The sequence below is a fragment of the Rhea americana genome, unplaced genomic scaffold, assembly GCF_003343005.1.
Source record: "Rhea americana isolate MKP2758 unplaced genomic scaffold, rheAme1 scaffold_27, whole genome shotgun sequence".
Lineage (NCBI taxonomy): Eukaryota > Metazoa > Chordata > Aves > Rheiformes > Rheidae > Rhea > Rhea americana.
This window is the reverse complement of record NW_028186390.1, coordinates 7027433-7042325: the sequence shown is the minus strand read 5'-3', so window position 1 is coordinate 7042325 and position 14893 is coordinate 7027433. Positions and strand designations below refer to the sequence as shown.

At 56.9% G+C, this 14893-nt stretch overlaps 1 protein-coding gene across 1 annotated transcript; it reads right to left on the bottom strand.

Annotated features, from left to right (window-relative positions):
* Nucleotides 1–8718: 8718 nt before the first annotated feature.
* LOC146594185 (selenoprotein Pb-like) lies at nt 8719–13880 on the bottom strand. The gene is made up of 5 exons (XM_085308148.1): nt 13776–13880; nt 12851–13057; nt 12504–12716; nt 11350–11485; nt 8719–9725 (listed from the first exon to the last, which is right to left on the bottom strand). The coding sequence occupies exons 2-5, from the start codon at nt 13048–13050 to the stop codon at nt 9486–9488; spliced, it is 789 nt and encodes a 262-aa protein (XP_085164274.1). The 5' UTR covers nt 13051–13057; nt 13776–13880; the 3' UTR covers nt 8719–9485.
* Between the last annotated feature and the right edge of the window lie 1013 nt (nt 13881–14893).

Genomic DNA, 14893 nt, shown 5'->3' with positions numbered 1-14893 from the left:
CCATTTATAATATTTGTCCATGTGTCTGTTATTTCTGGTCTTTACAAAAGGTTTTACTATTTTACCTTACTGTTCCATGAGCGCCTCTAAGAAAGTCAGGGTGAGGGAGAGAGTMTGGAGAAGGAACGACTTCCCTTTGGTTGAGGAGGATAGGATTAGAGACCTTCTGGGCAGGCTGGACATCCACAAATCCATGGGCMTGGATGGGATGCACTCACGGGTACTGATGGAGCTGGTGGATGTTGTTGCCAGGCCACTCTCCATCATCTTTGAAAGGTCCTGGAGAACTGAAGAGGTGCCTGAGGACTGGAAGAAAGCCAGTGTCACTCCAGTCTTCAAAAAGGGCAAGAAGGAGGATCCAGGCAACTATAGGTCAGTCAAATTCACCTCAGTCCCTGGTAAGGTGATGGAATAACTCATTCTAGATGTCATCTCCAGACATATGGAGGAAAAGAAGGTAATCAGGAGTAGCCAGCATGGATTCACCAAGGGGAAATCCTGCTTAACCAATCTGATAGCCTTCTATGATGGAATGACTGGCCGGGTAGATGAGGGGAGAGCAGTGGGCGTTGTGTACCTTGACTTCAGGAAGGCTTTTGACACTGTCTCCCATAACAGCCTCCTAGATAAGCTCAGGAAGTGTGGGTGAGACGAGTGGACAGTGAGGTGGACTGAGAACTGGCTGAAAGGCAGAGCTCAGAGGGTTGTCATCAGTGGCAGGGAGTCTAGTTGGAGGCCTGTGGCTAGTGGTGTCCCCCCGGGCTCAGTACTGGGTCCCATCCTGTTCAACTTCAATGACCTGGATGAGGGGATGCAGTGCCTCCTCAGCAAGTTTGCTGAGGATACCAAGCTGGGAGGAGTGGCTGACACACCTGAGGGCTGTGCTGCCATACAGAGAGACCTGGACAAGCTGGAGAGTTGGGCAGAGAGGAACCTCATGAGGTTCAACAAGGGCAAGTGCAGAGTCCTGCACCTAGGGAAAAGTAACCCGAGGCACCAGTACAGGCTGGGGGCTGACCTGCTGGAGAGCAGCTCTGCAGAGAAGGASCTGGGAGTGCTGGTGGATGACAAGTTGACCATGAGCCAGCAATGTGCCCTTGTGGCCAGGAAGGCTGATGGTATCCCGGGGGTGCTTTGGGAAGAGTGTTGCCAGCAGGTGGAGGGAGGTGATCCTGCCCCTCTACTCAGCCCTGGGGAGGCCTCATCTCGAGTGCTGTGTCCAGTTCTGGGCTCCCCACTACAAGAGAGACATGGAGCTGCTGGAGAGAGTCCAGCGTAGGGCTACGAAGATGATCAGATGGCTGGAGCACCTGCCCCATGAGGAACGGCTGCGAGAGCTGGGCCTCTTCAGCCTGGGGAAGAGAAGACTGAGGGGGGGATCTTATCAATGTGTATAAGTACCTGAAGGGAGGGTGTGAAAGGGATGGGGACAAACTCTTTTCAGTTGTCCTGTGTGACAGGACAAGAGGCAATGGACAGAAACTGAAGCCCAGGAAGTTCCGCCTGAATATGAGGAGGAATTTCTTCCCTGTGAGAGCAACAGAGCACTGGAACAGGTTGCCCAGGGAGGTGGTGGAGTCTCCTTCTCTGGAGACATTCAAGGCCCACCTGGCTGCCACCCTGTCTACCATGCTCTAGGTGACCCTGCTGAGTGTGTGTGTGTGCGGGGGTGGAGTAGACGATCTCCAGAGGTCCTTTCCAACCTTACTGATTCTATGATTCTATGATCTGCCATCTTTCAAGGCCACTTTCAGCAACAGGTTTCATGAGCCATAGCTCAGGAATTTGGAGCATCTGTGGTCATTCCCAGGTCATTTCTTACTCTTCATTTCAACAATTTATTCTAAAGCCATTTCTGCAGGTACATCAATGTGAGGCAGTTCCTCTACTGGGTTCTTTGTGAAAAAAAGCCTCTAGTCTGGGACATGTTCTGTAGTGGAAAAAACAACGAAAATAATTAATTTAGGTCTTTTATGACTTTATCAGGGTTCTTACTTTAGTTCAGTAATCATCCACCCTAACTCAAGCTTTGTGCCTTTTTAGTGTACRTTACCACTCTCTGTAGTAGCACTTGGGTCCCACACACTCTTCCATGGGAAATAAAGTTCATCCTCTTCCCCCAACTATTTGCTTTAAGAAGCAGTCAAGTATAGCGGTGAAAAATGTAATCCCTCTATCTTGTGCCCTGCTAACATTTTTAAACCAGCATCTGACTTTCTCATTACAATTCAGACATTTTATGCCAGCTTTTTCCTGACGCCATCCCAGGGTGTGCAGTGCCCTGAGTGCCAGGTCCTGCTGCCCAAATCAGCCCCGCCAGTCCTTCACATCAAGCCTGAGAATCTCTAAGCCACTTGACAAGAGAGCAGGACACAGCAGCTCAATGCCATGGGAAATCAAGGACTGCAACCAGCAAGACTTGAGAAGAGAGGGATGGAGAGAGAAACCACAAATCTGCCCTTGCATCACAGCCTGTTGCAAGAAGGACTAKCTTGCCATCTGCTTTCCTTGCAGTAGGGCAAGAAGAGGGGAGTGTGAGTGTTGGCAAAGGACCTGTGAATGCCTGGATGAGCTCATGATCCWGCTCAGCCTTGGGCATCTGATCCATGCTGCAAATCTGTGTGTGCTGGGCCTCATATTTGGCTAGTCACATACCTCTGTCCTGTGGCGCTGTGGTACTGGCAGGCTTTGTCTGCTCTTGCTGGGTGCCTGTCAGCCTCTGGATCAAAAAAAATAAATAACAGAAGCAAACTGTTCTCTCCATGCCATCTTTCATTGCTGGCGAACAGAGGTAGGAGCTAGAAAACAGCAGTGAGGAGAAATGGCTGTTTGGTTCCCACACCACGATGGCTGGACTGTGCCAGGGAGGTGATGCTTGGGGGAAATAACAAGAGTGGCAGTGTGCAGAGGGAGATGAGGATGACCGGGGCCAGATCAGATATGMTCCCTTGGCCACACCTGCACTGGTCTCTAGCTCTGTGGCCACGYTGGAGATATTGGTCACCAGAGCTGGGTTGTTCCTGTGGCTGCTTTCTCCACTCTGTCCCATCTCCACAGGACATCCTGCACCAAAGCAAGCCTGGACCTAGTCACCAGGAACTTCAGCAAGCTGGCCAAAGCCAGGGATGAGCTCTCATTCCCTGGCTCCTAACTCGTGATGGAAATACGTGGCTGCCACCCCTGGGCAGTGACATTCCTGCTGCTCCCGCACAGGCGAGAGGGGCCTGGCTGGGCTGGACTTGGGGGGCAGAAATGCAGCCGCTTGCATTTATTTTGCCTAACAACAGTGATCTCTCTGTATATTTTCATTCTGTTTTCCTAGGCTCAGCTGTCTCCTCAATGAAATGTTTCCAAAGCAGCCCGGCTTGGCGGCACGCCAGCCCCGGCTGCCAGATGAATGGGCGGAGGAGGAGGGACCCATTCCTCTTCTTGACACAGCATCGCTGCACAAGAGGCCTCTGTTGACATTAGGACTGGCTGTTCCCCGTCCCCCGAGAGGACCTGCCTGGCCCCGGCGGCAGCAGCGCCAGCCCAAAGGCAGCAGGCTGCACGTGACACAGCACCAGCRTCTTCCTGCTCCTCCAAGGAGGTGGCAGAGCCACAGACACCAGGAACCACAGGGCATCGTGGCAGCTGAACATCCTTCCTCCACCCTCCCACCTCACAGCGATGATGGCTCAGGAGGGTCTTCCTGGCCCTGGGCTCCCAAACAAAGCCCCCTGCTTCATCCTTGTCCCCTCTTTGATCCAGGCGGATTTACAGTCAGACACTCATTCCCAGSCTTGCATAACTCTGGACAGCAAATTGTTTGTCTCCCTTTAAATCTTTCATCTTTYCTTTTAATTGAAAACACCTTGCTCGGGAGAGTTGCACCACAGCTTGGGCTCTCTGGGACAGCGGGACAYGATCAAACGTCCCCAGCAGCCACCAGGGACAAGAGGCTGTGCAGGCTGGTGGAGCAGCCCCTGGTGACAATAATATGCAGCCTGGCACCAGCTTCACCCAACCCCTGGCCATAGCACAGAYGCGCAGGACTGCCCCAGCACCCTTGCAGTCTCGTCGCAGCTGCAGGCTGGCTCCGCTCGAGGAGCCTGTGCTGTGACGCCCAGGCTGACTGGCCCCAGGGCAGCCGCAGGATGCCCAGGGCTGGTCATGAGCTGCAGCAGGGAGACGTCCCCATTCACTCGCCACGCAGGGGTTTTGTGTAGAAGCAGCCCTACGTGCCCATCGGGTCTCCCAGTAAGACCTCCAGCAGCCCTGTTCCCTTCTTCAGGCACCCATCCCAACACCACCTCCTCTCCAGCTCTCCAGCCCCACAGCTTTAGGAACCATGCAAGGGAGAGGAGGAGGAGTTTAACAAAAAGGCTGAGGAAGCACTTGGAACTAAAAAAAGGAGATAAAAGTCATCAGTATCCTTCCAATCTGCACCTCTCACTGCTGGCTGGCTCCTCTGGCATCTCCACAGCCGCTGCGGTCCCTGGAAGGTTTCCAGCTGCCGTGGCCACGCCAGTGGGAGCGCGTATTAACCGAGATTGGGAGAGCTTTGCTGCTCAGAGCCGCATTTCAATATCAAACGCATAGCAAATCTTCCCGTTTCCAGACCAGAAGGATGAAGCTCATYGACAAACTTGCAGCTGCTTAAGAAAGAAGGAAAAGAAAAAAAACTTACTGTAATTCAGCACTTCGCTGAACAGCACAGAGACAGCACAGAGCCGGTCTGCAGTGCAGGGTCTGCCGATAACAAACGGAGCTGCCGCTGGATCCGGGACTCAGAAAATACAGCTGGTGAGGCCTCCCCTACCTTCTCTGCCCTGACAGGGGTCAGTTGGCCCGAAATCCTCCCTGGTAGTCCTGAAACCCCTACTGAGGATGGAAATGGTGCTCTGTGCTCCAGCCAGAGTCTTGCCGTTGCTTTTCTGCGTGGGATGCCCAAGGTGCTGTGTGCTGCCCGCACCTCACTCCTTGTCCTGCAGTGGGCTCTGAGCCACAGCTGTACGGCAAGGGGAAACCCAGAAGAACCAATGCCTGGATCCTTCCAGGCTTTGGGATTTCAGAGATGCTCTGCAGGCTTTATGTGGAGCACGATCCAGAAAGGGCCTTTCTGAGCCCTCCCAGTAGAGGCTCACAGAGCACCACTCTCCCCACTGCATTTTTTCAGCAGGGAAACTGAGGCAGACAAGGCTTGTGTGGCGTAAGGTAGTGGGTAGCAGGTTTAAACCCGAGCTAGTGCTGCCCTGGACAATGCCCAAAAAGGACTGGGGCAGCCAAGCAGCGCATCACTGGCAGGACCTCTCTGCGCTCTCCTCAAAGCGACAAAAACTAAGGCCCCGCAGGACAGAGGATGTGGTGTGGGGAGCCCCTGGTGCAGTATGTGCACCCCTTCCCCACTCCCCAAAAACATGGTGCCAGCTGCTGTCCGCTCCTCACCTTCCCTAAGGAAGATTTCAAGGCAGATAGGTGAGAAACCCTGTCTGCCACTGCCATAGAGGGTTTTCAAAACTCCCGCCACAGCAGACCCTCAAGGAAGGTGACCATCTCTGGGGAGAAGCACAGCAGCGGTGCACAGCACTGCACAGCACCACAGGAGGGGCTAGACAGCACAGTGAGAAGTGGTCTGCACTGAGCTGGGACGTGGCTCTGTATCTTAATATGGAAAGCTTTGCAAAGGAAGTCATAAGACCGGCTGAGGACTGCAGAGATTTTCCCCTTGCATTGGCAGGGTAAAGAGCAGCTGAAGTGGCTCCACAGCTCTAATTTTAAGACAGAAGTAACATGGTCACATCTTGTTCATCTGCACTTGGTGGGGGGGGGTGGACGACTCAGTGCTTGTAAATGTGTCGGGCACGTCACTGGGACCCAGCAATCCCTAGATCTCTCCCAAGGGTCTCCATTCTTCTGGGAAGACCACAATACTAGCCAGGATGGTCCCAGGCCATAATAAATACTTTTGGCAGTGATTGAGTGATTTAATTATTAAACAGAAAGTGATAAATGTATTTATAAATCCAGAGACTAACCTTAATGATGCTGCCTTGGTACATTCATTCATCAGGATTTAACTATGCAATACAGTTACTTTACTTTACACATTACATTACATCCCCAGTTACTGATGTGGGAACATGAAGGTGCCYATGTCCTTTGTACACCTGAACCATGGGGCTTGATTATCTGTGTCCTTGACACGTGCACACATGCATTTCCTCATGCGTGTCCCAGCAGGCAAGTGCTACATCTGTGCAGAGCTGTATTCCTGCAGGAGACACCCATGTGCAGTTCCCTGGTGTCCCTGCAATGCTGGCAACAGTATTTGTTGTCAGAAAAGGATCCAAGATGGAAAAAGAAAGCAGCAAACCTAAAGCACAGAGAGTTTTAAGTCTGCTGCTAACCCTAACCCAGGAATGGCACCTGCCCTGGAGGCTTGCCCTGGCACTTGGTGGGAAGGCTGCTCCACCAAAGCTCCCCAAAGCAGGACCGCAGGGCACACCTCCAGAACAACCTGGGAGTCAGGGGGACAGGAGAGGGCTCAGCTTTCTTTCCTCTTGTCATGGTGGCAGGTTGGGGGCTGTTGACACATGGAGCTGAGGGGGTTGTCAAAGGCTGCAGCAGCAGAGCCCAGTGCATGGTGTCCAGTGCCACTCTCAGCCCCTGAGAGTCCTTGGAGTTTTGTGGCGAGAAGGGACTTCTGGTGGGGAAAGAGTCCTGTGAGTAGGAAGAGACTTAAAGGAGAGGAGAGCAGCTGTTTGCATGGCARGTCTGGGCTTCCAGCAGCTGGAGGAGGTGCTGAAGGCAAGCCCRCCACAAGAGTGCATCRTGCTGCCTTCCAGACAGCGGCATTTCGAAGGCACTTCTTGGGACAGCGTGAGGACAGCAGGACAAGAAGCACAGCCCAGATTTTAACCTTACGTTCCCAAGCGCTGTGTGCACGGGAGTAGGACCTGGCCTGGCCATTCTGGTCCCCAGGCAGGGCTGCTCTGCTGGGCTTGGGGACTCAGGGACGTGTTCAGCTCCTGCCGGTGACCAGCCCCTGCCTCTGCAAGCCAAGGACCGGAGTTTGGCTCACAACAGCACCCAGCAGCACCTCGTGGGGACACACACTGTTCCCACCGCCTGTGGCGCAGAGAGGGCTCTGTCTGAATCTGGTGGAAAAGAGGCCAGCCACACATCGATAAAATGAATTAGTTGTCTCAGCAGCACCAGCAAAATAAGCAAGAGGAGTGGAGCCCGTGAGGCTCGGCCTGCTTTGTTTCAATTACAGCAGCTGCCAGAAGAAGAAGATAACCTCGATATTGATGGCAAGAGCAGCAGACAGAGGTGCCCTTGGGGGCTGCTTGGAGCAGCTAGAGGAGGAAGGGGRGAGGAGGAGGAAGAAAGGAGCAAGAGAGAGAGAGAGAGAAGGGAGGGAGGTCAGGGTCTCTGTGGGACCCCACACCTTTGGTTCTTGGCACAACTAGTGCCAGTGCCCCACAGGAGAGTGGGGCTGACTCCGCTGGCCTGCTGAGAAAGACCCGTCTGATTGCTCTGTGCTTGTCCCCACAGGGACCATCTCCTGTTCATCCTGGGTCTTGTCCTGCCTGCTGGGCAAAGCACCGCCTGGCAGCGATGGACAGAGGGATGCAGCCTTCCAGAACATGGGGCAGAAATTCAGCTCAGAGAGTCTGCAACAGGATAAGCACCAACACATGGACCCATATAGCATTAAGCGGAAAAAACATCTTCCTTCCATCAGCAGTGAGAAGATCTTGACCACAAGCGCTTGACTGCCCTTACATTCTCATCTTGCCATGGGCCCCATGCTGCCCTCTCCATCATGCATACATGATCCCCATGCTGGAGGACTGCTCTATGTCTGTGTCATCACGAGGACAACTGCAGCATCCCAGCAGCTCACTGTCAGCTCCGGCCACCTCTCAGCAACATCAGCAAGGAGCAAAGTAGTCCAGTCAGCTGGGCAAACAGCAGACAGGGTGCCAAGCAAACAGCTCTGCACTGCACAATCCCACCCCCATGCAGCACAGGCACAGGGAGTTCCAACATCTCCAGCAGTGTGGGCTGAAGGAAGCCTCACTCAAAGCTCTTGTGTGGTTTAAGCCTAAAAGGAATATTTTCAGGTCCTGCAAAGTCTGGGACCCACTAGCAACCAGGTGGTAGTTACTATTTAACTTAACAAGGCCTCAGGCTCACCCACAACCCCCATTTGTGCTGGGTCTCTGCAAACCCCCATTAAATCTCTCTTCCTTCTCTCTTCTCCCCACATCCCCCCAGCTCCGCTCTGACCAGCTCTAACGTGTCAAGATCTCTGTCCCCACTGCCCACTTCACCCCATAGCCCAGGGTAGGCAGCCCTACATCATACCTACAAGCCAGACACCCAGGTGCCCAGCCAAACTTCCCCCAGATAGTGCAGGGGTGCACTCCGCCCTTACGGAGGCTAAGTCCTGGATTCAAACCCTGCTTTCCCTCCCAGGTCAGAAAGTAATGGGCAGGTATAAAAAAATGAGTGTTTCTTCTCTCTCCCTCTGCCTTACCTCCAGTTCCCTCCACAGGAGAACGCAAATCTTCTCTCCAGCTGCTGCTTTGTGGAGTCCACATGCTGCCCAGATCCCTTCATGCTGGGAGAGACAACCAGTGCCTTCCCAAATCACTCCAAGTCAGGTCTGAGCAAGACCCTCCACCCMCCCCGGGAAAGGGGCACCACCAGAGGCCAGGCTCAGCAGGATTCACTCCACAGAGGTTTTATTCATGATCTCAATATTCACATCCCCCATAGACCACCGACCTCTCTCCCTCTCCAGGAAAGGCCCCAGTATCTTCATGTGCATTCTCCTAGGGCTGTGGGCCCTGGACATGGCCCCTGGGTTTCTAAGAGGGAGCAAGGCCACCATCTTGCGGCCACCCATCACCACTGCACATATCTGTGTGCAAGGCATGGAGGTCCCCAGAATGTGGCAGCTTTGGGGGTACAGGGTTTGGACCATCAGAAGCAGTGACCTCCCATAAGCATTCAGTTGTAACACCTCTACCCTCTGGGCTCACATCTCATGTGTGCACACTGCCCCTCCACTCACTCCCTGGCCAAGATGCCTGGGGATGCTAGGATGGGCAGAGGCTCTGCTGGCCAGCACTGCTCACGTCCCAGTTCTGTCTCCTCCACCTCTGCTCTGCTGCTCCATGCAGTGTCATCCCGCAGTGACCAGGGAGGTCCCAGTTTGCACTGCGGGCTTCATTGATCATGGAAAGGCAAGCGTCAGCAGAGGAAGTCAGAACTGAACCCTACAGCAGGAAAGGCAGCATCTTTTGATGACTGAGGGAGATTTTCATTACGGAGTGGGAATATGACCTACATGAGGGATGCTGAAGGAGGTTGTTAAATCAATGCTGCTGGTGACCAGCAACCTGAGGGACCAGCAAGTTCTTTCATGCCTCTAGGAAGTGGGTTGGCATGGTTTGCACAGCACTGAGTTCCCCAAGGTAGCCCAGCCCTGCTTAGTGGTCATGTTGCTCCTGCTCCTGCCCCTTGGGATCGGTCTTGCTGTGGTCTTTGTGGTGGTGGAGACCATGGGCAGCAGGTTGGTGGTCCCCACTCAGGTCTGAGGCTTTTTCACTGCTGACCACAAGGTGTTGAGAATGGAGAGGGCTGTGCTGGTGAATGGGCATCCCTGGCTCCTTCTCCTCCTGTTTGGGAAGCAGGCTTGGGTTTGCAGGGACCTCAATGGTGCTGTTAAACTGGGAAAAGTAACACAAAGGTTGGTATGTTACATGAATGCACACACTGCCCTGCAGTGACCCTGCAAGTGCACATACGTGCTGGGATGAAAGCAGAAGAGCATCAGTCGTAAGGAAAGCTGCACAAGTCAGAGAAAAGCCTCTCTAGCCAGGACCCAATACACAGAGATGACAGAAGAGATTAGAGCATACAGACAGCAAACCTCTTTACGCACATCCCTTGGCTCAAGCTGACTGTGGTCCAGGGAATTCCTGTGCCAGAAAAGAGCCTTTGCATTTAATAGTCCTAGATGGATTTTTCTTCTATGAAGTGTCTAATCACCCGCTGAGCCCAGAGCTGGGAGCTATGTGCTTTTCTTTGCTCTGAGCTTGCCATGACTGAGTCCATTGCATTCCCCTTCCTTATATCAGAAGAGACAGTGATCTTGGTCTGCTTTTCCAGGCTGCTTGTTATACTCCTCTACTATAACCCTTTCAGTCCCCTCCTTCTCAGCCTGCAAAACCCTGATCTATTTAGCTACCCTTATTCCAGGGTTTTCACCACCTTCCCTCTCAACCTTTTCCAGTCCTATCATCAGCAAGAGCAGATTTGCACACAGGCTTGAAGATGTGATGCAGAGTGGGTTTACACAAAGGCATAACATTGTTTTGCTCTCCATTCCATTTTTAACATTAGGTTTGGTGGGGGGGGGAGGGATGTGTTGCTGTATTGTGCACTGAGCACAATATTCTCGTGATATTAATCCCTAGATCTCCAAGACCCCATGGCCAGGTGTGACTGCCAGCCGAGCCCACCCCCTAGAGGAAGGTAGATGAAGGGTTGTTTTGTCTGATGTGCACTGCTTTTCATTTATTCACACTGAAATTCATCTGCACTTATTCACTCACACAGTACTCTGAGGTCTTTCTGCAGTTCCTTGCAATTGGTTTTCAATTATACAAGCCCAGATAACCCAGTATCATCAAATTCTGTCACACCTCTGTTCTCTGAAGCAGCCCATTCTCCCCAGCTGTTGAAGATGCTGAAACAGTCCTGGTCCTGGAACAGCCTTTGTGCAACTGCAAGAACCAGCCACTTACTGCTACCCTGTTTCCTATCTTTCAACTAACTTTTTATCCATGGAACAGAGAAACAYCTCTCTTGCACCACAGCTGCCTGTAAGACCTTTGGTAAGGAATCTCACTGCTTACTTTTTGGATGCCTCAGCATCTCAGGGGACCGTCTCCTCTATGCAGGTTTGGGAGCTCTGCTTCCCCTCCCACAGCATGTTGGCTGTGCCACAAAACATCCTGCCCATCTGCAGCACCACGTATTTTATTCTTTATTAGCCTCTGTCAGTTTGGATGTTAGATTTAGAGCTCTCATTCCCTGGTTCCTTCTTTTTAAAAACAAGCCTGGTTCTAGCCACCTTCCAGGCCTCTGAGACCAAGACAGATTTCCATGAGAAGTCACCTCCTGGAATAAAGCAGCACAGGATCTGCGTGGGGTGGAACTGTCCTGGGTCCCTGCTGGGATGCTGAGATCCCAAGTGCTCAGCCTGAAGCCAAAGGGGGCCAGCTCAAGAGAAGAGACAGGAATCTGGGTCTGGTAAGTGCTCAGCCTGCACTGCACRCTGCTTCTTACCTCCTGGGTGCTGTTGGAGTAGAGAGAGCAGTTGCCGCAGAAGTCCTTGCTGTAGATGAAGCGGATGGCTGACTCAACATAAGGGAAATGGAGGAAGCTGTAGGGCAACTGGATGTGGAAAGCCAGGCGGCCACAGCTGTGGGGCAAATYGAGGGCTGAGCTAAAGGGGCTGAAAGAGAGGATCCCCCTTCTGCCCTCCCAGCCCAGCAATGGGGCACTGAGAYGCTTCACCGGGGCAGAAAAAAGTGACTCAGCCCAGCAACCTTGCCTTCTCACAGCCCTCAGCTACCTCCTGCCTTTCCTGGTGCCACACCAGCCTGCACAAAGCAATAACGCTACCCGCAGGGAGCATTTTCTGCCCACAGACAGCAAAACACTAACATGATCCTGCAGCTGGGGAAACTGAGGTGCACGCAGTGCGATTTGCACCCACAGCCGGCCCCACGCCTCTCCCAGCCTAAGCAATGCCCTCGAGGTGGGGTGCTCTGTGATGACTCATGCAAGTCTCAGATGAACCTTTCCCTTGCTCAGAAAGTCCTGAGCTCTACTGATCATTAATCCCATTCCTCAGCTCTGCTAACACTCTGCTGAGCTGGGCTATTGGGCCGTGGGTGCTCGGAGCGGGTGGCTGTTTTGTAAGATGGGAGGGATCAAGCTGTGCTGGTGGCTACATCCCCTAGTGACTGCAGGAGAACGCGATGGAAACCCAGGACATCTAGCGGTGGAGATAATTTCGGCACAGCAGCCTGGCTGAGGGCAACCAGAGGGTACCCAGACCCGCAGCCCCCGAGCTTTTGGGACAGCAGAGAGCTCTCAGCTCTCACGGCCCCCCCAGGGCTCTCTCGCTGGAAACCTTTCACCAGGGCCCCAGGGGCGGACCAGGAGGGCAGGGGCGTTGGGTGCCGGGGCCACCCGGGCAATGACCGGGTGCTTGGAGGCTCCCCCCTCGCAGGACCCCACCGCCGGCCCCCGCGGCAGCCAAAGTCCAAGGGGCCGGCACCGGCCGGGATGGCGCTCCTGTGGCAGAAACCAGTGTCCCGACCCCGAGCRGAGCCGGCGTGGGGGGGGGGGACCCTGGAGTCCTCACCACCACCACCGCCGGCCGCCATCCCGCTCCCCCGCTGCCCCAGCAGGGCCGGGGCCCGGTTGCTCACCGGTCGTAGACCAGGAAGTCGTCCTTGTTGCCCTCCAGGACCTGCCACACATCGGGGTCCTGGGGCTCCTGCTGGTACACGGGGACGCCGGCAGGGGCCTGGCGCGCCAGCTCCCCGAACATGGCCCGCGACAGCGGCGCCTTCTCGTTGACGATCATGTAGCGGACGTCGGCCATGCCGTGCCGCGACAGCTTCTCTCGCAAGACCCCGAGGCTGCGGGGAGAGATGGAGGGAGGCGGCGCCCAACGGGGCGCCAGGGGCCGCACGGGGCCTCGCCGCCGGGCCRGGGCCACCCCCACCGCCACCACCCCGCCGGCGACCGGGCCCGCGATGGCGGCGGGTCTCACCTGTGGGCCTGCAACAGGCAGAAGTGTCAGCTGGCCTTGAGCAGGGCCACCACCGTCACCTGCCCCGCCGCCCCCGCCATGGGGCTCGAGCCGTTGACCGTCCAYGCCGGGGGCTCCTGGCAGAGCCGGCTGCTGTTGGCCGCCCCCTCGGCCGCCGCCACCAGCCAGGCGGCCAGGGCCAGCGCTGCCGCCGGCCCCATCCCGGCCCTGGCGAGGAGGAGGAGGGAAGCGGGATATTACGTCCCCGGCGCCCTCGCCGCCTGGCGCCCCGCTGCCTCGGCGGAACGGCGGGTTTTGCAGCCGGCGCCGGGGCACAAAGACCCGCTTTGATTCCTGCAGGGAGGGCAGCGTCGTGCCGGGCACCCGCTGCGGAGGGGCTGGGGGCGGGGGCCGCGCGGCCGGACCTCGAGTCTCCAGAAACGGGGCTAACGGTTCGGGTTTGGGGGATCTCAGTCCTGGCCGAAGGACGCCGCCCCCTCGCCGGTGGCCGCGGCGGCGTGCCTCGGTTTCCCCTCYGCCGCGGCGTCGGGGCTGCCGGGGTTAACGACGTCCCAGCCGTCCGCAGTGCAAAGGGCAGGAGCGCGGGGCAAACACCCGGGGCCTCYGCACAGGCGTTTTAACCTTCAGGCCACCTTGAGCTCCCCCACGCCTCCGCAAAGCTCTTGGGGGGGGGGAGGCTGCGTGGACCTTGCAACCCCTCGACACTTGCCCAACCAAGCATCCTCCCCAACCCTTCCCGCACCGAGATACGCCTCATCCCTCCCGGATCCAGCATGTTTAATGGGCGCGGGGAGGACGTTGGGGTCGGGGGCTGCTCCGGGGCGGTGGGGAGGGAGCAGGGAGCTGCCTGGAGGGGACGGAGGGTCCCAATTCCCAGTCCTCCTCCCCCCCCACCCCGCGCTGTGCAAGAAGGAGCCCCCGGTACCGTGCCGTCCCCTCGCCGCTGGAGCTACGTCCGCCCCGTCCCGCGTCCAAGCCTCGGCAGCCCGGGCCCGGCCGCTCTCCGCAGCGCCCGGCCGGCCCTCGGCCCCGCTTTTATCTCCTGGCCCAGCGCTCTCCACCCACGAGGGAGGGGAAGAGCCCGGCCGGAGTCGGGGACGGCTGCCCGGCCGCCACCGCCTGCCCCAGGAGCAGCGCCGGGCTCCTGCCGCCGCGGCCGTGGTCTCGCCGCCGGGGGGAAAGCCGGGCTTTAAAACCCTGCCGTCGGGGTGGGGGGCAAAGAGGGTCTGGCCAGGCACCGCCCGGGCCGAAGGGGCACCCCGCTGCGTCTCGAGGCGGCCGAAAGGCCGGGGGCCTGCCGCCAGCCCCGGGGCGCGGGGGGGGGGGAGCTCTGCCCCACAGGCTTTGCCATCCCCTCGCAGCAGCCCCACAAGCTGGGCAGAGCCCCCCCCCGCCCTGGTGCCCCTGCCGCACCATAACCCCACAACCGGCCCTCGGCAAGGGGTCCCCCGCGGCGGCCCTCGGCCGAGGAGGGCTGGGATGGCGCGGGCCGACGGCGCTGCCTTGCGAAATCGCGGCGCTGCCGGAGCACCCCTGCCCCAAAGCAAACAGCAGGCGCCCCCCCCTCGCCCCCGCTTCAGCCGGGCGCTGACAGTGCTGCAAATATTTGAGCGGGTTTATCGCACCTGGGATCTGTACAAAAACACGATAGGCTGCGGAAGGGCAGCCGGCGTAAACACAGCTGGGGCAGCGATGCAGCCGCGGACGCGCGGGCCGGGCTCCGAGAGGGGAGCTTCGCCYGGGAACAAGCGGCGGAGGAAGGTGCAAAAGCAGCACGGGGAGGAAATCACTGCTGGGGGGGTGGGGGTGCTGGTGTGGTTTGGGGGCGTCAGCAGGGACTGGGAGCCATGGGGAAGAGCGCAGGTTGGGACTGAGGGGTGCCTGCAGCTTGGACCATCCGCCAACTCACTGCAGCCCCCCCCCCCCCCACGGAGCAGCCCCCCGACGTCCCACGCTCGGCAGGGGGGGCACCGCTGCCCGCCCCAGCACCAAGGGCTGCAGCCCGAGCTCCCAGCCCTGCACCCAGCCCTCGCCGGCTCCCCG